The 20,714-nt window shown below is 40.4% G+C and overlaps 2 protein-coding genes across 2 annotated transcripts; one reads left to right on the top strand and one right to left on the bottom strand.

The window, feature by feature from the left end:
* The first annotated feature begins 884 nt into the window (after nucleotides 1–884).
* Nucleotides 885–13,088, top strand: tm9sf3 (transmembrane 9 superfamily member 3). The gene is made up of 15 exons (XM_068726042.1): nucleotides 885–1,065; nucleotides 2,128–2,323; nucleotides 2,487–2,609; nucleotides 4,325–4,485; nucleotides 4,588–4,665; nucleotides 5,182–5,313; nucleotides 5,547–5,713; nucleotides 6,144–6,238; nucleotides 6,368–6,498; nucleotides 7,904–8,043; nucleotides 8,793–8,861; nucleotides 8,952–9,098; nucleotides 9,926–10,009; nucleotides 10,130–10,206; nucleotides 11,441–13,088. Exons 1-15 carry the CDS (start codon nucleotides 973–975, stop codon nucleotides 11,506–11,508), a joined length of 1,761 nt encoding a protein of 586 aa, XP_068582143.1. The 5' UTR covers nucleotides 885–972; the 3' UTR covers nucleotides 11,509–13,088.
* A 2,963-nt stretch (nucleotides 13,089–16,051) lies between these two features.
* prdx3 (peroxiredoxin 3) lies at nucleotides 16,052–20,304 on the bottom strand. Its single transcript, XM_068726080.1, has 7 exons — nucleotides 20,199–20,304; nucleotides 18,037–18,130; nucleotides 17,548–17,689; nucleotides 17,147–17,282; nucleotides 16,852–16,955; nucleotides 16,389–16,554; nucleotides 16,052–16,225 (listed from the first exon to the last, which is right to left on the bottom strand). The coding sequence occupies exons 1-7, from the start codon at nucleotides 20,232–20,234 to the stop codon at nucleotides 16,175–16,177; spliced, it is 729 nt and encodes a 242-aa protein (XP_068582181.1). The 5' UTR covers nucleotides 20,235–20,304; the 3' UTR covers nucleotides 16,052–16,174.
* Between the last annotated feature and the right edge of the window lie 410 nt (nucleotides 20,305–20,714).

A 20,714-nucleotide genomic window follows, 5' to 3' on the forward strand; every position in this document is an offset into this window, starting at 1 on the left:
ACCAAGGAAGCCGTAGTGACTAAAGATGTCCCTGTTCTTCTAAATGTACTTGGTTATTTTACTGATTTTATATAGATTTTTTTTCTTTGATAAATTCAACTCTCTTTAGAAATACAACTTCAGTTATATATCACATTTGTTTAGATGTTAAGGGACATTTTTAAAACTCAAGAGCATGTGTAAACAGTCAAGGAAGCTGGATCTGTCTCCTTTTGAAGACCAGGTTTGACCACAGTTGTCCCACATTCACAGAATGGTATATTGATAGACAAATACAGTTGGATTACCTTTGAACCACTGCTGTAGATGGAGCATTGTTAAAATGTAACTATTTCTATTACACTTTGGTATTGTGGTTCTGATAAGAGAAGTACAACCAACTTTATTAATGACTTACACTGTGAAGCCCACAAATGTTCCCATGGTAGATATTTATATGATCTGTTGTCAATAATCCATTCATTAGTTTGAAGGTGGTATCAAGTTATCTGCACTATCCTCAGAGGAGCATGGACATGCAATACAAACAGATGTGAATGCTTTAAACTGCACGTCAATGCATGAAACGTGAGATATTGTTCAGACAACTTCAGGCCCAATACGTGGCCTCATCGCTGAATAGACCTGTTTGTTGTGCGCGCGATCATGTTGCATCCACCAGGTCTGTCAAAGGTGAGCTGAAGCTCCAGTCTTGGCAGTCGGATGACGTGGCTGAAGGTTGCGGACGATGCGCCGACAGAGTTTCCTTATTCACCGTCTGATCCATCGCCTTCCCCTGTGACTGGAGGATGGGAGTCATGTGACTCGAGTCGGCCAATCCAATGTGCGTGCGATGTGCGCTCGTGAAGCGCTTACGCCATATGCGTACGAGAGCATCCCTAAAATTGCCTCTGTCATACAACCAGGAAGAAGGTGGGATAGCCGTGCAAAGCTAACATCCCCAATCTTTCTGTATACTTTCTCCGAAAAATAATGGGATCTTCCAGGTGGAAGGTAGCAGCGGCTGCCTTTCTCGCTCTAGTGGGCTCTTTATTACCTGTCGACGCAGACGAACATGAACACACGGTAAGACGGCGCTTTGAGAGGCCGATTGAAAAGAGGGAGCCTTGAAAATAATGGACGTTTGTGCTCTGTGTGACCAGCTAGCTGTAGCTGCGACGGCTAGCTGCACTCAAGAAAACAGCATTACAGACACGACATAGTGCATGGCTTGGTCCGTTGGGTTGTTTATCGATACTTGGTGAACTATCTAACAGATAGGCACTAATTTAGCGTGCTAACTTGTCACCACTTATCGGCCTAAGTGCTTATGGCTAACGTTGTTAGCTTGTTAGCACGTCTTCCACACTGGTCTTCACAAGCTTTCCTTTAGCACCAGCGGAAACTACTGTGCTCAAGTTAGGCTAGCTAGCTAGCGTTAGTTAGTTAGTTAACGCTAGCTAGTTAGTTGTTCAGCAAAATAAAAACTACTTTAGTAATAAATTTGTAGTCATTCTAGACAAACAGGATGTTCCTGAAGTGATGACTGCGGTGGTTGTTAACGTCACACCAGCCAACGTTACGTTATGCAGAAACACCGGTTAAACATCGGGGCCTCTCGGTATTTCGTCTTGTCTTCTCGCTTTTATCAGACTCAGATGCCCTAATTACAGATGATTAACAAGTTAATAAGGTGTATTACATTGTCTTCTTCGCATAATGCAGCTGCCTCAGGCGTGAAAGCTGTTAAGTTAGTGGAAAAGGACATTGGATTGAACTTCTTTGCATGTAAGCAAACAAGGTTTACGTAGGTTACACCACATTTTATAGTGTGTTAGCGTACATTTTTTATGTTTGCATGGATTTGAATGCAGTGGCTGGTTAGTTTCAGTGTAAATGTGATGATAACGTTACTTCAGACAAGTAATCTTCTTTCACCCAGTGTCTGAATCAAATACATCCGTAACGTTAGCTGTTTAGTTAGTAATATGAGGGTGAACATGTATTGCAAGTTATTTTTAAGTAACTGTATTGCAAAATGTCCAATGACTAGAATATGAAACCAGCAGGACTGGAACAACTGGTTTTTTGCTTTCCCGGATTTCACATTTGACCTTTTTTTTTTTTTTTTAACCTCCCCATTTGCAGTACACAGATAAGGAGGAGGTAGTTTTATGGATGAACACAGTGGGGCCTTACCACAACCGACAGGAGACGTACAAGTACTTCTCTTTGCCCTTCTGCGCGGGCTCCAAGAAGACCATCAGTCATTACCATGAAACGCTAGGAGAGGCTCTGCAGGGAGTGGAGCTTGAATTCAGTGGCCTCGATATCAAGTTCAAAGGTAATCTTCTGTTCGGAATTTCACTTGTTGAGTACATGCGAGCCGATGGGAGCATTCAAATAATAATTTGTCACTCATCTCTGCATCTGTAGGTCTTATTCTTTTCCCACACCTCACTTTCTAACATAAAAAAAAAATAAATGTTTATTTATGATCCCTGCAGATGAAGTCCTGCAGACAACATACTGTGAAATTGACCTGGATAAAGCCAAACGGGATGCCTTTGTCTATGCCATAAAGAATCACTACTGGTACCAGATGTACATAGACGACCTGCCCATCTGGGGTAAGTGATACTTTACTTATTTAAAACAGACCTTGAGAGACCTCTAAGAAAATTGGGGGGTACTGAATGCATGCCTGTGTTCTGAGTTGTCCTGTGAATTGGAGTATTACTGCAGTGTTTTCTGATTCAGTCCATCTGTGTCTTCCTCTCTGTCCTTTCCTTTCTATGTGAGCTCATCAGCCTCTTAGTGAGGTTTGCAGTGACACTGTTTCTTTTGCATATCAGTGTGTTTATCTTGGCACTGGAGAAGTTTAACCAGTTCTTATGCAGGGTTGGGACTGTCCATTCATCCCTGGCCAATTTGCTAGGGGTTTAACAATACACTGATGTAATGTATGAGATGGCTTACTGAAAGGCACTCGACTCAGTACGTGTGGTGACTCTTTAGGACTTCAGTTCATGTTTTTGTTTTTTTTTGCTCAGAATCTGTTGAACAATGCCTCGCTCTTGTTGATTAGCTGCTGTCTTCAGTTACTGTCGTCTTGTCTGGTTGTTGTTATGTTGTAGAGAGCCGTATGTATTTTCATGTATGTTGCTGAGAAACTGTTTTAATAATGGAGTCACCCATGTATTTTTATAAACTGAAATGCTAGAATTACTTAAAAATGTGATTGTGATGCACATTGAATGGCGCTTGTTATTTCCACTCTACTGGTAATGTGTTGCTATATGAATGCAGCTTGACATAACAAATCAAAAGTTTTGTGACTAATTACAGCCCTTCAACTTATTTGGTGCATGTAGAAAAGAGCTTTTGACGCCAACTTCCATGTGAGGTGCTCCATTGTTCTCGACTCAGAAGCATATTAATGAGCCCCCGTCGTTACAGACTCTTTTAATGCTGAAACAACAAGTTGTCAGTGTCTGTGATCACTGACATACGTGGTACAGTGGGCCACTCCTACAGTTGCTCAAGCATAATGTTGTTGATAGTTGGTGGGGCTCCGGCATTTGCTTAGACAATTCTCCATGTTTGTATCGTACATATTCATGCCTTAATCACAATGAATAAATATAGACTTTAACCTTGTGTCCGGTTTGTCAGCGTGGTTACGGAACCAGTGCGCTTATCATGTCTGAAACAATGATGTTTGGTCGGGGTTATTTCACACGAAGCCTGGGGCAGCAGGTCTGTAGTTAATCACATTAACTACAGTGTCTCAAGTTAGATTCAGCTCACCTGCCCAAGTTTGGTAAACTAGACTAAAAACAATGCCTGCCAATGCCAGCTTTAATCAGAAACTGTGTGGTACTCACTAAAGAACTTTCTCATAAGTGTGACATCATTTGCCACAAGGGAAAAGCATTGATTGTCTATTAATATTGAAATGATTTGTTGTGTTTCCATGCAGTGGAGAAACAGAAGGATAAATGTGCGGTACGCAGTGTGCAGATCTAGAATAACGGGAAGCCCGTCGGGAGTTTATCCAGAGCGACTGCATCAAAGTGATTTGCTCCGAGTCGGAGATTGTTTACGGTGGCCAGCAGGGACAAACTTTGAGACCAGCTGAAGCCTAAAGACTGAATGCTACAGATGATGCTGTTACAAAGTTAATGAGCTGTGTAGCAACTAGCAAGAGACCTTTCTTTGGCATTGACACAGCCTGATTATTAGTTTTCTACACCCAAAGGCTCATTGTTTATACCTTTCTGTTTGACCCTTTTTTTTTTTTAAAGAGCAGTTCTCTAATTCAATGTTTGTCAATTTGTTAAAGGTATTGTTGGCGAGGCAGATGAAAACGGAGAAGATCATTACCTGTGGACGTACAAGAAACTGGAGATCGGCTTCAATGGCAACAGAATCGTTGACGTTAATCTGACCAGTGAAGGCAAAGTCCGACTTGTGCCAAACACTAGAATTGCAATGTCCTACTCTGTGAGTACTGAGTGATCCACTCGTTGGTGCTTTATATGTGCTCATGCCCTGTAGTCTCATGGGGTTCTGGTCATGTAAACGTGTAAACTTTTCCTACCACAGGTGAAGTGGAAGAAGTCAGATGTGAAGTTTGAAGACCGATTCGACAAGTACCTTGATCCGTCCTTCTTTCAGCACAGGGTGAGTTGAATATTATACATCTGTTCGGAGGTTTGTGCTTCATCATGCAAGCCAAGAACTGCAGTGGCTTGTTGTAACGGCACACTTGCGTATGACCTTTCAGAAGGTACGAGTTGAGCCTCGTATTTTGGTAAAAAAAGATGTAATTGACAGGACCGGTGACTTTTGGCTGACTATTTGACTGTACCTGCCATTAGGGCTGAACTCCAGCTGGGCTCTCTTTTAAAACGAAGTTTGTAATCCACACCAGCTACTACAGCCAGAGCATGGAAATGTGTGTTTCCTGCCCCGACTTGTGCAGCCAATCTGAGGGCATGGATGTTACAAACCAGTGTTTATGTGATTTAAATACTTAGAAATATTCTTAATAATGCATTTAGCAAGTTTTTACTCCAAATGTTGTCACGCCACTCAATAGTTCATTTGGTTTATTGAGACTTTTAATATTTGCTAAAATAACTTGATGACATGTTTACTAACTAGAATAACTCTGGATTTTATTCATTCTATTTTTAGATTCACTGGTTCTCCATCTTCAACTCCTTCATGATGGTCATTTTCTTGGTGGGTCTGGTGTCCATGATTCTGATGAGAACACTCAGAAAGGATTATGCCAGATACAGCAAAGAGGAGGAAATGGATGACATGGTACGTTTTTTATTGACTTAGCAGTTTGCGCTTGAGCACGTTTTGTCATTATTTCCTTTAAATTTTAGTGAATGGAGGGTTTTGCCTTTTTAATTCTGTTTCAAGTCTTTTTCCCTCTTTTTAAAAAATTTTTTTTACTTGAGTTCAAGTGATGGACGGTGTGAGTTTATGGTGTGCAAGAACTTTTTTTTTTTTTTTGAATTTCTTCTCATTTTTCCTTTGTGCACCTTCAGGACAGAGACCTGGGAGATGAGTACGGGTGGAAGCAGGTACATGGTGATGTGTTTCGGCCGTCAAGCCATCCACTGATCTTCTCTTCGCTCATCGGCTCCGGCTGCCAGATCTTCTCCGTGTCTTTCATCGTCATTGTCGTTGCTATGGTGGAGGATCTGTACACAGAGTGAGTGGTTGCCGTTTAACTGCCTGGTTTTAACTTATTGTTGCAACTGTGGGTTTGGGGTCAGCTACCAGCTTCCATTTCCAATCCAAATTGTAAAATAGGTAGATTTGTTGAGCTCTGAGTCTATTGATGATTCCCTTATCAAATGTTTTTCATATCTCCTCCCTTGAAAAACACAGAATTAATGGTTCCTCATAGGAAAGAAAAAAAGATTAACGCTTTTATGACGCCTAAGTTTACTGCGTGTATGAAGAGTCATGTTCATGTGTTTTTCTTTGGGTGAAATCTAAGTTCTCTATTGAATTGTTGCTTAAAACATATGATTTGAGCTACAACATATGAAAACCGGACGAATATGAATTGACAGTTTCAGGGGAATAAAGCCCTGACGGACTTCACAGGGCTCCACTCATATCATTTTTCTCTGCAGGAGAGGATCCATGCTGAGCACAGCCATTTTCGTGTACGCTGCCACCTCCCCTGTCAATGGCTACTTTGGGGGAAGCTTGTATGCAAAACAAGGAGGTAATAAAAAAAAAATACACAGTCCATATATCTCATTCTCTCTTCTCTGTATATGGGCGACTGGCTTTATTTCCTTTCAAAATCGTAAATGTCTCACACGATGCCGTTTGATTTGTCTGAATATTACAGGCAGAAGATGGATCAAGCAAATGTTCATCGGGGCCTTCCTGATCCCAGCCATGGTGTGCGGGACTGCCTTCTTCATCAACTTCATTGCGATCTACTACCACGCCTCCAGAGCCATCCCATTTGGCACCATGGTGGGTTTGACACAGTCACACCTCCCTAAAAACCACACAGTTATGAAGAAATCCTCTGAGTCAACAGCTTCACTTTATCTGTGTGGCTGTGCTGCACAGTGGTGGAAGTTATGTGATATAGAGTTTATCAGTCATGGAGCTGATGGACGGCTGAAGTCATAAGAATAGTGCAGAATGTATTCAGTCACGGATGTTTACACTGCATCTCACATGCTGCAGGTTTTTGAAAAATAGTTTTTAATGGTTCAGGCCAGAAAACTATGCGATGCCTCATCTGAAGAACATTAAAAACAGATCACATCCTATAAAACACATTCCATAGGACACTGACTCAATGCAGTTTATCAGTTCTGATGAGTTTATTTCTTCATTTAGTGCCAACATTTCCGAATGGAACAGTAAAAAACATGAATGCTTTCCAGAGAAACTCATCAGTTACTTAATTGCGAACAGCTGTTTTGGGGCTCGACACAACACTCAAGAGTTATGTGTCTGTCAGTGCAACATAACATCAAACTTAAGTGTGAAGTAACCATCTTGAAGTCAAATCACGAAAAAGCCAAGTTCAAACTGCATCAGTCAAAGTTGTTATTTCAACAGACGGGGAAAGATCAGGGGCAGTTGTAGATTTTTTTTCTGACAAAACCTAAAAGTCTTCTTTTAATAACCACGAGCCTGGATGTATTTGTTATTCATTTGATTCAATGAGCACTAGTGTTTTGTATTTGTATCTCTGGATCAGGCTTTGAAAATTATCTGTCAATCTGGAGATCCAGTTACCTTACGTGACAGCTGGAATCTCGGGATGTCAAGAAATCACGCAGAAGTCGCAGGATCACATGTCACACAAAATCCACCATGTCAGGTGTCCTGTAATGCGTTATGAGTACTTGCGTCTATGGGCGTGGCTTAGGTGTGTGAGGTGACAGAGAGAGAGGCGACTGTTCGTTCTAAACAACACTGGTTATCATAGATGCTGCTATAGCATCATCTATATCAGAGGTGGAGAGTATTTCTTCATTAAAGGAAGAGCAAAGAACGCCACTGATGGCTTTCCTCGATTGAAAAGGTCTTTGATTGACAGCAAGAGTTTGATTGACAGGTGGTTCATCCCATCACCTGCTAACTATATTTTGAAAGCGCCTCCCCTTTTCAAAGAGGTTTCCAATGACGGCTTCTCAGATGGTTCTGTGTAACAAACCATCTGGCGGGTCAGGTTAGAGATCCAGCACCTCTTAAAACGATTCCAACAGTGTATTAAATGTCATTGAGCTAAAAGGAAACATTCACCGGGACACGTTCAAAGGACGATTGAGATAAATGAGGGGGGGGGGGGGGGGGGGTCTGAAATCGCCCTGGAAGCTGGGCCACCCAATAGCATATTAATCCTGTTTGTTTTGTGCAGGTTGCTGTCTGCTGTATCTGCTTCTTTGTCATTCTGCCGCTAAACCTCGTGGGAACAATTCTCGGGAGGAATCTGTCTGGCCAGCCAAACTTCCCCTGCCGAGTGAACGCCGTGCCGCGACCCATCCCCGAGAAGAAGTGGTAAGTGTGGCTCGACACAGGCAGCAGGGCCGGTTTAGTCTCCCAGCGTGGTACATGCTTAGGAATTTGTCTGGAGCAGAGTTGGAGACAGTTGAAGTCCTTATAGTACATGTACAGAAATGTCACAAATAACCAGAAGCGACTATAACGTCTTAAAGTTGGTTGCTTATTTTCTTTTATCAAAACCCAAAGAATATTAATCCACAATGACCTGGAACAGAGAAAAAAAACAGAAATAACCAGCTAATTTAGGTACTTTTTACAAGCTAAATGAATTAAATACGTACTTATTGTGTATTTAGTAATCATCATGTGTACTACTGTGCACCATCTGGCATGCATCCAAACATAGCATCCAGTGTGTTTATCGTAGTGGAAACTGTGTAATGACTGATGGAAGTTGTTCTTAAAGCATGAAATGAATACTAAGTGTTGTAGGGTCTTGTGTTCCAGTGTTGCACAAGTGGAAAATGGCGTTGCTGTCTGCACAAACTCTTTGGGGAATGAAAAACATCAAAGCAATAGACTGAGTGTATTAACATTTGCCAAGCTGTGTGGGCAGCTGCCAACAGAAAATGGTAGATGTGACTTAAGGCCACCGTCAGACTTTGCTAGAATTTCCGATCTGTGTTTCATTCCTTCCTTCCTTCTCATAACACAAGAAGTCATGTACACTGGGCCTGCAGGGGGGGGGGGGTACAGAGCTCAGTGTGTACTGTCACATTCATATGTTGAACCTTGTGCGTCAGGTTCATGGAGCCAGCCGTCATCGTCTGCCTCGGAGGAATCCTTCCATTCGGCTCCATCTTCATTGAAATGTAAGTCCGGGCTGTAATACTGAGGGGTTTGTTTGCTGTGAGAGGATCTTTGCAGCCACTGACATGTTTCATGTCCTCGTTCTTCTCCAGGTACTTCATCTTCACGTCCTTTTGGGCCTACAAAATCTACTACGTGTACGGCTTCATGATGCTGGTCCTGGTTATCCTGTGCATCGTGACCGTGTGTGTCACCATCGTGTGTACGTACTTCCTGCTCAACGCTGAGGACTACAGATGGTGAGTGACGTCGCGTTTTGTCCATATTCTTTTCCAGCACAGTGAAGGCAGCGTCTAAAGCCCTGCTGCGGTGCAAGTATAACCTGAGGACCTTTAGTGATTTGTAATAATTGCGGAGGACGTCTGTGATCTTACTTCCGTTTCAATCTGCTCTGTCAAACACGGAGGTCATGTGACGATATTGGTTCCGTGGGAATCGGCATCTCTGTGATTTGGTGTGATTTTTATTTTATTTTTAATTTTTATATTTCTGCAAGGTTTTTGGTATATTCTCTGTGGCTTTTTTTTTTTCTGCCTCTCTCCCAGTCGAGAATTCTGAAGGCTGTGTTGGAAATTACAGATTTCATTTTGGATTCAAATTCAGGAGGCTCATCTCGCTACACAGCATAGAGACTAGCTGCATCGAATGTCATTTTAAAAATACATTCAAAGCTTCTATTGAGGTTTTTGAATGAAGCTTCGATTGTACGATGTTGTTAATAATATTTACAATGTGTAGTTATGAATGACGCCTCAATGCTTTAAACTGTCTATTCAGTCCAGCCCTAATGGAGACTCGTTTGCACAGGCACCGAAGTAAGAGGTCCTTGTGGATATTAAATAAACATAAAGAGACCTGTATAATATTAAATTATATTACTATATAATATTGATAAGTAGATGTTACACAGAGCCTCGATCATATTCTGGGGATAATGTCTGTAAAAGAGTGTCTTTTTGTTTGCTGTGCACCTGCCTCAGTCCCTAAACATCCAGAGAGTTATTAATGATTCAAAAAGTGACTTCTGGTTCAGTCTCTAACTGTTGATTCACCGTCTCTTTTCTAGGCAATGGACCAGCTTCCTCTCTGCAGCGTCCACTGCCGTTTATGTTTACATGTACTCCTTTTACTACTACTTCTTCAAAACCAAGTAAGTTTTTAGCCTTTGTCAACCACATCGCCACACAAGTCTCATAATGCTCAAAAAACCCATCGAATATAAAACTCTATTGCTTTGCTGACGTGCTGTTTTCTCCCTGTTGTATTTCAGGATGTACGGCCTCTTCCAAACGTCCTTCTACTTTGGCTACATGGCCGTGTTCAGCACTGCCCTAGGAATCATGTGTGGTGAGTCCCACTTCTACTTGTTTAAATACTGTAGGACCATCCTGAACTAAAGACTCACGACTCAATGACTGTGAAACAAATCAATGTGACTAATGAGCAAAAAAGCAGAACTCTTGAATAAGTCGTTGCACTTTCCTAAAGAGTGGGCCTCGTGCAAAGACGTTTAAGTATCCATATCTCTCAGGACCACTGTGTACGATGGAGTGCTATCTGGCGCTGAGGTTGCAGATTGCAACCAACTGAAAGCCAGTCCCTTTTAAAGAGTACAGAAGAGCCTACGGTGTGTGTGTATTCACCAAAGTGATAAATCCATCTCCCTGTCTGGCTCCGTTTATGGAGTTCCCAAAGGTTTAAAAAAAAAAAGAGCTTCACACGGCAGAGCTCCAAGTCCTGCTGTCAGACGTCAACAGACGGAACAAACGGAACCGTTTATAGTCACAGGGGACCCGAAACGACGATGTGTCTTTAGAGCAGCGTCCTGCTGTGAGAGCGATGAGGAAAGGTTTGACCTGAAGTCGGATGCTGAGAAGCGAAGCAGCCCATGATTCTGATGGGAGGTAATCAAGGGGACAGTCGTGGAGAAAGATGTAAGAATATTACACAGCAGGTGGCGTTAACCTGTCAGAAGCAATGCAGGCTGATCCCCCAGACAGCAACTTGCATTAAGACCCAAAACTGAACAGAATATTCATTTTCTTCTAATTTATTTCTGTGACGTATTCCAATTCTGATAAATTAATTCAGATTAAGTTGTTCTAACTCTTTCATCAAAAGAGCGGAGAGGCAGACTTCATGACTCCTGCAACTGGCCATAGACGCAAATTCTAAATACGAGTGAATGCGACGAGTTCATGTAGGAACAAATCTGTGCCTGGAAAAACACTTCTTTTTCCACACTGGTTCTTCTGCTCCAAGTGCAGTGAAGCAGCGTTCCCTCGGCAGCTGAAAGCCAAACTCATCCTTCAGCGTGAAGAGTAATAAGTTGAGGCTGGAACCTCGCTCCTTTAGTGGAGCTTCCTCTATCCGCACCAGCTCCTACAGGATGCCTTCTGGGTCTGTTGGATGTCTGATGCTCATTTTGTGGACAAAGGATGTGCTTTCTCTCGCTCAAACCTTTATTGGATCCCTTCACCAGTAATCATTTTATCCTGTGATGGATTTACCTGCAACATGAGAGTAGAGTGATAACTTGCAGCCACCTGAAAGAAACTGACCGACCACATTTGTTTTTCAGGTGCCGTGGGATACATGGGAACAAGTGCCTTTGTGAGGAAGATCTACACAAATGTGAAAATTGACTAAAAGGCAAAGTAGCACCACAGGGATCTAAATGGATTTGCCTACGAGTATCCTGAAGGACGGCAGGCACAAGTCATTCTTTATTACTTTTCTTTCCTGCGAAGAGATTGTGAGAATCTCACTTTGTACAATGTAGTTTTTCCGTTTTTTTCCGAATGAATTTCAACGCGGCATCTAAGAACGAGCAAATCTGCGGAAGAGATATCAAACACAAGGTTCTGTTTTTATCAGTTGCTTTCAGACAAACATTAGGGCAACGTTTAAAAGGCTGACGTGGCTTCTCTTTTCCGACCCAGTCCCACCTGAGACCAGAGAACATAAATGATTATCGATGGAATAGTGTAGCTCTCTTCAGTGAAGAGGCCTAAGTGTATTGAAAGCCTTTGTTCTACTGGGTCAGAATATTGGAGAGTTGGGTTCATGCCCGCGTTCTGACCTGATTTCTATTTTGTATTCTTGAACTCACTCGAAATATTGTTAATCCACAGTACAGTCGTTCGTTTCTGATTTACTTCCACTGCAAAAAGATGATATAAAAAGCTGTTGTCACGCAAGAATCATTCCCCCGTTTTGACGATTCTTAATTCCCTATTACAGTAGCAATCCATCCAGATGTTGAGGGAGATTTTAGTCCTGCTGTAGTTTACTGTACAGACGAGAACAGATGGACTGATCAACGGTTGAGGTACAGTAAGAACCAATTTTTAAATGGATGTTGGATGTGATCCAATTTCCCCGTTTAGTTGGGGTTTTCTTAATGTTTGGGTTTGAATGAAGTCTACTTGTAAAGATAATATATGGATGGGTGGGAGTGTATATAACCTTAATGTACCTTTAGATGTAGATCCCAAATGTATTTTCGTTGTACAGATTTACTACAGGGTGTTTTTTTTTTTTTTTTTTTTTTTTTTAATATGAATCATTTAGTTATAAACAAACAAAAAAAAATGTTTTTTTTCTTTTTTGTTTGGTGCTTGGGATGGGGCTGGTGGCGTTGTTACATCTTGCCTGAAATTGCATGAAGTTTTCACCAAACCACCTGCTCATCAAATTCCACTTCAGTCTGCGCTGTCAGTTTTTTTTTTTTTTTCACTCTCAAAATGTAAAGGTACATTTTGAGGACTAGTAGGCCTGCTTATGGACACTCTTCTTTTGATTTTATATATTATTTAAAGCTTTAAAAGGCTCTACATCTTCTGGTAAGCCATTTTCCTCATGTTCTTTCAGTTGCCTAACCTAAAACATAATTTGTGAATGTCAGAAGGAATGAGGCAATTGCGTTGTTTCCGCAAACATACTGTACAAAGTGAAGTTTATGTCCACTTAAAAGCTAGATGTTTTCATAACCACACAGTGCTGCGGAGTGTTTCAAATGCTTTTCTCCATTTTGTGTAAATACAGTATGTACCCTACTTGTATGAGAAGTGGCAATGCCTTTTTTTTTTTTTTCTTCTAATTTCTAGTTCTCCCCCACAGAAGTTGATTTTGGCACCTCATGTTGTGTACCAATGTCTGATTAGACATTTTGAACCTGCATAATAACTTGCTGTAAAAAGAGAAAATAAACATGTTTATGTACAGGGGTTATTAAGTGTGGTTTTGATCTTGAAGAGACATATTTTGAACTGAATTATTGCATCATGTTGTGTAGACGTGCACGTGATGTCAACAGTGTGTGGGAGGGGAGACACTGTTATTAATAAGAGGCACAAATCCTCACCTGAGGTAGAACAAAACACTTCGATGATGATGGTTGTAATAAAAAAGTATTGAATGCAGACAAATACAGTAGAAAAATTATGGTATTTAATAGTTCAGAACAGAAGCACTTGAGAGATGACGCTACTTAATTTCATGTCATGCTTAACCTATTGCATGGATTTAGTTCAAATATGCACCAAAAGTGTCCTGCTAGCTGCCCTAGTTACATTACTTAAGGTAGTATGTGATGGTATGTTGGCACAGTTCAGGCCATCTCATTGATTAAGAAATGTCATACAAAACATCAACAGGGTGCAGTAAAGTGAGGAGTGAAATTAATTTCTTTCATGTTAACATATAAAACATGGAAAACATGAAAGAAGTCTTTATGACTTTCATACTTTTTGGAGATATATCAACAGTAAAATTGTCTCCATTAAACCTTATCCTTTGATCATGAAAAACTAAGCTACAAAAGCAACAAAATGTGTTAAAACAGAATAATTTCAACTTCTATAGGACTATCCATGGATTGCTCAGTTCGCTCTGGGCACAAGTCTTGCAACACTGACCAAGTATGCAAAGGGTAATTACACATTTATTACACACATGATCCTCTACTTATTACTTTGGTTGCTGTCCAAACAGCACAGATCTCCATGATACTAGAATGGGGTAAATGTCACGATATTGAAGTGTGTGTGTGTGTGTGTGTGTGTGTGTGTGTGTGTGTGTGTGTGTGTGTGTGTGTGTGTGTGTGTGTGTGTGTGTGTGTGTGTGTGTGTGTGTGTGTGTGTGTGTGTGTGTGTGTGGCCTCAGAGATCAGTACTGTTGCTTACATGCCCAGTCAGCAACTCCATTTATGAGCAACACGTAGACCGAGCTAACGGCTAACAACTCCTGTTAACACGGGTAGATGGATCGCTAACATCGAAGACGTTCATTGATGGATTTGTTGAAAATAGGCTCCGACAGCAATTTAAAGTGAGTTTCCACTCCGCAGTAAAAAATAGTAATAATGTACGTTGATGTCCTCGCTGACCTCAGGTGGTATTTGTCACCCATCTGTGCCACAGCCTCTGATATATTATTGCTTTATTTTAATTCACTCACCTCTCTCTAAGGTTAAAAGCCATCCCTGCTCATCATGCAAGCTAACAAACACGTGGTCGCGGTATCCCAATGTCAGTACAGCTGGTTGTCCTCTGTTTGAGGTGAATAATCAAACGACCCAGTGGCAAAATTCACCCGAGTGATGCAAGGCGAACATGAGAGATTATTGTATTAAAGAACACGGCGTTCTGTTTTGATTTTGTTATACATTTACGACTGTTTCGTCAAAGGAAATTAAAGACACCTGTGGATGAGCACGTAGCGAAAGCTAAGCATACAGGCTCTCGATCAACATCGGGGATCTGTACTACGAAGCAGGACTTGGGTTTAGCGGGATAACTTCTGAGTTAACCTGGGTTTTCAGCCAGACTGCGGAGGTTCACTTCTAACTTTGGTCGGTATCTCCATGGCAATTTATTCTGCACAACCAACCTGTTCTGGAGCAGGTTATGTTCCAGATGAGATCAACTCGTAGAAAAAAAGAACCGCTTAGATCTGACTATAATTACGTGTGTATTCCGTTAAATGAATGTGTTGAAGATCTATTCTTGTGGCATGTGTGAAGATATTTGGCCTTATTCTTTCACAGTGGTAAGTACTTTCATGTCTTATAAGTAGAGCTGTACGGAATAGTTTGGAAATTCATAACATTGACATTTGATAAAAGGTACATTATTGTTACTAATTACTATTAGAAGAATTAGATTAGTGGTGGCTGCATCTTGGGTTGTTTCTGACTTGTTTTTTCCAATAACTCCGGAGCAGTAAAAGATTTTCCAAAATTCACGATGAAATCTGTTTCTGATTCAATGCACAACTCTTACAAACACACTCGCAACTCACACCTGTATTGACAGGCGGTCTAGCAGCAAACAGTACCATAAATTACATTTATATAACCACAGTACCACTAAATCAGTATATATTCTCATCATATATTCACATCATGTCAGCTTGTTGGAGGCGTGCGTTTATCCCACAGGCTGTATTGCCTTGCGTTGCGCCGGGTACTTTTATGTATACTGTGGGTGACTAAAAGATATGAAAGTAATCCTGCTGAACACTTTAAATTATATTTACCATATCCCAAATATACACAGGTTGAATTCAGTGATTGATGCAAATAAAAGCCTGGGCTATTAATTGCAGTTTTATGGTGGTCATAAAAATATAACTTAAAAATAGTGTAGTATGACATACAACTTTCATAATATACTAACTCATAATATAGTATGCCATAAACATGTCATAAAAAATACTGTAGTATAGTATGCTATAAAAGTCATAAAAATGTCATGAAAATATACTCTAGTAATAATGTGGTATACCATAAAACATTACTCAAAATGGCATAGTGTGGTGTGCAAAGAAAAACCTTATAAAATGTCATAGTATAGTATGCCATTTGAGTGTCATAAGGAATATAAAAATGTCATAGTAAAGTATGGCATAAAAGTCGTTAAAAAATCCTAGCATTTTATGTCATAAAAGAGTCCTAGTATAATATATACAATTTACTCAGAAAAAAGTCAAAGAGCTGGAGAACCCAGAAAAAACCCACACTGACAGTTCAACGTATGTTTTATACATATTGTCAAAGAGAAGGTAAATTAAATCGCATGAATCCGTCAGAAAAATAAACAGCCATGAATAAAACAGTTTTAGCTCAGTTACACTGCAGCCCTGCTTAAAATGTAGACCACTATCTGGCACATCAATCAAAACAAAGAGCTGCCATTTAAAAAGAATTGATTTATTAGTGCATTCAGCTGTAAATGAGTGAATACAATGTATAAACTATACACTAATAATAGTGTAAATATATTTTTAGATGTACGAGTTGTGAACTTCTTCTTCAGTTGACTTTTTCAAAGTACTCCTTGGATCCTTCTGGGGTTGGTTTGATCTGAAAAGCAAACAGACAGAATAAACTTTAAAACCACTTTCACTTACAGAATACTGAACAGGAGCACTTCATTCTCAGTACTGAACTGGTTGAAAAGGACATAAAAAGGACATTCCAGTAGTGTCTGAGGAACGGTTACAGATCAGAGGCTGAAAGAACTCACCGTTGGGGACTTAGGGGTCCAGCTGGCCGGACACACCTCACCGTGGGTCTCCACAAACTGGAACGCCTTCACCAAACGAAGCGTCTCTTCAACACAACGACCGACTGGGAGGTCGTTCACACTCATGTGTCTCACCACACCGTTTGGATCAATGACAAACAGGCCCCTGAAGGACAATAACGTGTGGAAATCAGCATTTATCAAGCATCTTTCTAAACAGTTATGAAGTTATCGACAATAGATAAATAAATAAATACATAAAGGTAAAACAGACAACAAAAATGTAGTAAAAAAAAAGATTGAGACCATAAACTCATGTTTACAATCTTTACTGAGGTAAAAAAGTAGAGTCAGTTTCTCATAGACTTCTTTACAATCTGACTTCTTTTTGTGAAATAGTGCCGTTTCCATGTCCTGTAATGTTAGTTGTGCATAGCTCACATAGAGCACATCATGAACGTACCTAAGTGCAATGCCTGGAGCCTCCAGCAGCACCCCATAGTCTCTAGAGATCTGTTTGTTCAGGTCAGACAGGAGGGGGATGTGGATGTGGCCCAAGCCTCCAGTCTGAGAAAACACCAAGAAACAACACCTGTTAGATCAACACTGACTACTGTTGCTCATACTGTTGATCATAACGCGTTTCAAATATTTACTACAGTCTCCTTCATAGCCCACATCAAAGGATGAATTAAATGAAAAGTCAACTTTGCACCATTGGTTTGTTAATGAATAAATATTTAAATGAGGTAGAGAACCTTGCGTGGCGTGTTGATCCATGCCAGGTGGGTGAAGTGAGAGTCCACAGACACGCCCACCACCTCACAGTTGATGTCGTGGAACTCACTGGCCTTGTCGCTGAATGAGATGATCTCCGTTGGACACACAAAGGTGCTGCATGACAAGAGGAAAATAAAAAAGGTCTGTGAGTGAAACATTTACCGACCCGATCACAATCTGTACATCTAGAGGACGGATGAGCATTTGAATTATTTTCATTTAACAGTGATGGGAGGGCAAGGGCCTGTGTCACTAGACCAAAACTCTACTGGTCATCAGTACTTTTAAAAAAAAAAATCTTAGATTACTCAATGTGCATTTCAATCAGAGGTAGGGAGAGCCATCATGTGTTCTCTTTGTGCACGAAACAAATACTCACAAATCCAGTGGATAGAAGAAGAGGACCAGGTATTTGCCCTTGAAATCAGCGAGGCTCATCTCCTTGAACTCCCCATTGTGGACAGCTGTGGCCTTGAAGGCCGGAGCAGGCTGAGTGACAGCAGGGCTCCACCAGGAAGTGCCTGATATAGTGAAGACAAACACCATTCATTCATGCATACGCCCAAGGTTACTCTAGACCTCTATGTACAGTCTGGCTTTACTTCTACAGGGAAGATAACTTGAATGAAACATGTTTACAGTGATGTTGAAAAGGTTGTGAAATGAGACATGCAATCAACATGACCCACTGTACAGCAATTAAAAGCAAGGAAATCTATGTAAACTGCATCATACCTTCAGTAGAATTAAATTATGATGATGAATATGATTACATAATATCAACAAGAAAAACAATAGAACAACACTTGTTCTAAGCCATCTGATCAAAATCCAACTGTATAATGTCTGACTTTGGTTTTGTACGTACTGGTAGAGAAACTGCTCTGGAGTGATGGAGCGGTGAGGATTCTTCCATGTTGACCGGCTGCTGTGACTTTTAATCCTCCTGCTGCAACCTTTGCCTTCAAAATAAAAGACATCAATTCAACATAAATGATCTACGAATACACTGAGAAAAAAAAAGACATTAATTCAAAGGTCTTAGACACACAGTTTGTAATATCTGCAGCTTGGCGTCTCTTAATCTAAACAATAACAGATGGACGTTGATGACGTCATGAAGTAGCTGGGGTTCATGGGAGTTGTTGTCTTCATTGTTCAACAACCACCATTAGCAATAGAAATCTATCTGACGTGACTCGGGCAGAAATCGTGTGGACGAGTTGATAAAGTTTTATTCACGTTGCATCATTTCATTCTGATGAAATAGCCGCAAGTAACGTTAGTAAGTTAACGTTGCGTTAGCTTACTAACTAAAACCTCATTGATCCTTGTGCGGAGCTGCCACACAACACTTCACGCCAACGTGAACTAACTTCAGGCAAGAAAAAGGTCATACTTTTTATTTTAAATATGTTCAAGAAAATATTAAAGGGCAAAAAATTGTTTAAAAAAAATCTGAATAAGACTGAAGCTGCACTGGATTTAAAAGTCACCCTTGGAGCACTTGTGACCTCCACCCACCCGTTACATCCCATCTGCTGGGCAGAATACCTGCTGTGACTAATTACTGTTACTAACAGCAGTGAAGACAAGCACACTACTATTAGGTCTGCAAGTGTGATGCGTCATGTTGTAGAGTAAAAGATAAAGACAGTGGGTGTGAAGAACATACCAAAAATTATACGTTTCTGTTGAAGGTTGACCGGTCAGTCAACTAGTGTGCTCTCTTTCTAGGAGTAAATTATGATTTATTTCATTTGAACAAAATAATTTTTAGATTATTGAGCTAACATTGTGTAAACTTTTTTAAATTGTTAATTTTTAATATGTTTGTAAAACTATTACTCATGGTGGTATTCCATTCAGGCGTGTCATTTCAAGAATATATTTAAACATAAAAGCATCAAGAGAAACATATTAGATGCATGTGTGCTCACTACCCGGCATGGCTTGCTGTAACGTTTCAATAGAACCAAACCTGACATTTTTGGAGGGTAACAGTGCCATCTACTGGCTGATTAGTGGAAGTGTTCAAAAGAAGTGCTAAACCTGCACAGAACACTACACCGTGAATAAGATTCAGCAGTATATGTCAGACACAGAGGTAGGCGCCAACATCAAACACCAGATATGTGTCAACATCAGTGATGTTAGTGGGTGGCAAGATGTAAAGGTTCTCTTAATTCATAAGGATCATTAACTAACTTCCATTTTATAATATATCACTCCTTTGCCTCAGTCGAAAGCTTCTTTTTATATGAGCATTTGTCTTTGGCGTGTACTTTATACATTTCTGATGGTGAGCGATTGACAGATAAATAGACCAAAGCTACCGTAGCTAAGTAGGCTACAAAAGAGGCAACGCAGCCCCAGAACACTCCGTGATTTACATTGTGTGATCTTTAAAAAAAAAAAAAAAAAGTATTGCATTTGATTTTCATTTTATTACTGTTTTTCTAAAGTTGAATTGTTAACTATAAAGTCTTGCCTTTAATCCTTTTCAGTTTTTTTATTTACTTTAACATTCATGCGGATTTTGCTTTTTAGTATAATTATTTATTTTATATAATGCCTATGTTCTATTTGGGGAGAGTTCTTATATGCATGAATCGTGCAGTGAGGTCCATTGTATGGAATGATAACAATGTAACTTTAAACAGCAAATTAAAACTACAGGTATTTTACACTGTTATGGATTAAGATGATTGATTTACCATGAGTGAGTAAGCTACTTTTTTGTTGTTTTGTTGGCAGTTTAGACGGAAAGCCTTACAAACAGCCTGAATTACGAATGAATGATAACCCGTATTGGTCCAAAACAGCGGCCGCGGACCAGAGGTTTGTCACCACAGCGTCAGGTCCTATGGATTAAATGTGCGACACACAGGACGCGGCAGCGCCTCGGTGCAGAGGTGGATTATTCATCATTACCTTCTATCGACACGAGTTAATTACTGATAACGAAACACCAAGTTAAGGAGAAAGCGTGTCGGTGTCAAATGTCATGCTGCATGAAGTTACACTTACAGAGGTCCTGAGAAGTCTTCCGATGGTGGCAGCCATTTTGGATTGTGTCAGAGGAGGCAGATTTACCAGGTCATTGCGTCATTTACGCACGAGCTCGACGCAAACCTGTCCTCTGGAAGAAAATAAAAAAATACTATAGTATATACTAGCAAAGTGTAAACTGACTTACTTGTGTGATATTCTGCACTAAAACAGTAGTCAAAGAGATTACTGGTAAAAAAATATTGCCTATAAAACAAAAATAAACGAAGTTATCATGCTGCCTTCAGGTGCTTGTGAGCTCCTCAGGTGATACAAAATATGTTTGAATCGAGATGGAAGTATGGAGAAAAAAACACGTTATTTTTGCGAGCAATGGAAAATAACATGCCGACAATTATACCTCGAACATCTATCGAGTCTTTTTAATATGTTTATTCAATATTTTCTCTAAATCAACTAAAAGACTGTAGACTGTAGACACGCTTAGCATCAACTACAGTCTACGCTGTGAACACGACACGTGTGCTCTCCGCC

Source organism: Cebidichthys violaceus, unplaced genomic scaffold, assembly GCF_023349555.1.
Source record: "Cebidichthys violaceus isolate CVI_PGR_0920_01 unplaced genomic scaffold, fCebVio1.0.p SCAF_10, whole genome shotgun sequence".
Lineage (NCBI taxonomy): Eukaryota > Metazoa > Chordata > Actinopteri > Perciformes > Stichaeidae > Cebidichthys > Cebidichthys violaceus.

What these genes read in the sequence shown, in the direction of transcription:
- tm9sf3 (XM_068726042.1), top strand. Translation starts at nt 973, where the DNA reads ATGGGATCTTCCAGGTGGAAGGTAGCAGCGGCTGCCTTTCTCGCTCTA. An exon ending in AGACGACCTGCCCATCTGGG is followed by an intron (nt 2,610 to 4,324) that starts GTAAGTGATACT and finishes AATTTGTTAAAG; the next exon opens with GTATTGTTGGCGAGGCAGAT. An exon ending in GTGGAGGATCTGTACACAGA is followed by an intron (nt 5,714 to 6,143) that starts GTGAGTGGTTGC and finishes TTTTCTCTGCAG; the next exon opens with GAGAGGATCCATGCTGAGCA.
- prdx3 (XM_068726080.1), bottom strand. Translation starts at nt 20,234, where the DNA reads ATGGCTGCCACCATCGGAAGACTTCTCAGGACCTCT. An exon ending in GAAGACTTCTCAGGACCTCT is followed by an intron (nt 18,131 to 20,198) that starts GTAAGTGTAACT and finishes TTTATTTTGAAG; the next exon opens with GCAAAGGTTGCAGCAGGAGG. An exon ending in GGATCAACACGCCACGCAAG is followed by an intron (nt 16,956 to 17,146) that starts GTTCTCTACCTC and finishes GTGTTTTCTCAG; the next exon opens with ACTGGAGGCTTGGGCCACAT.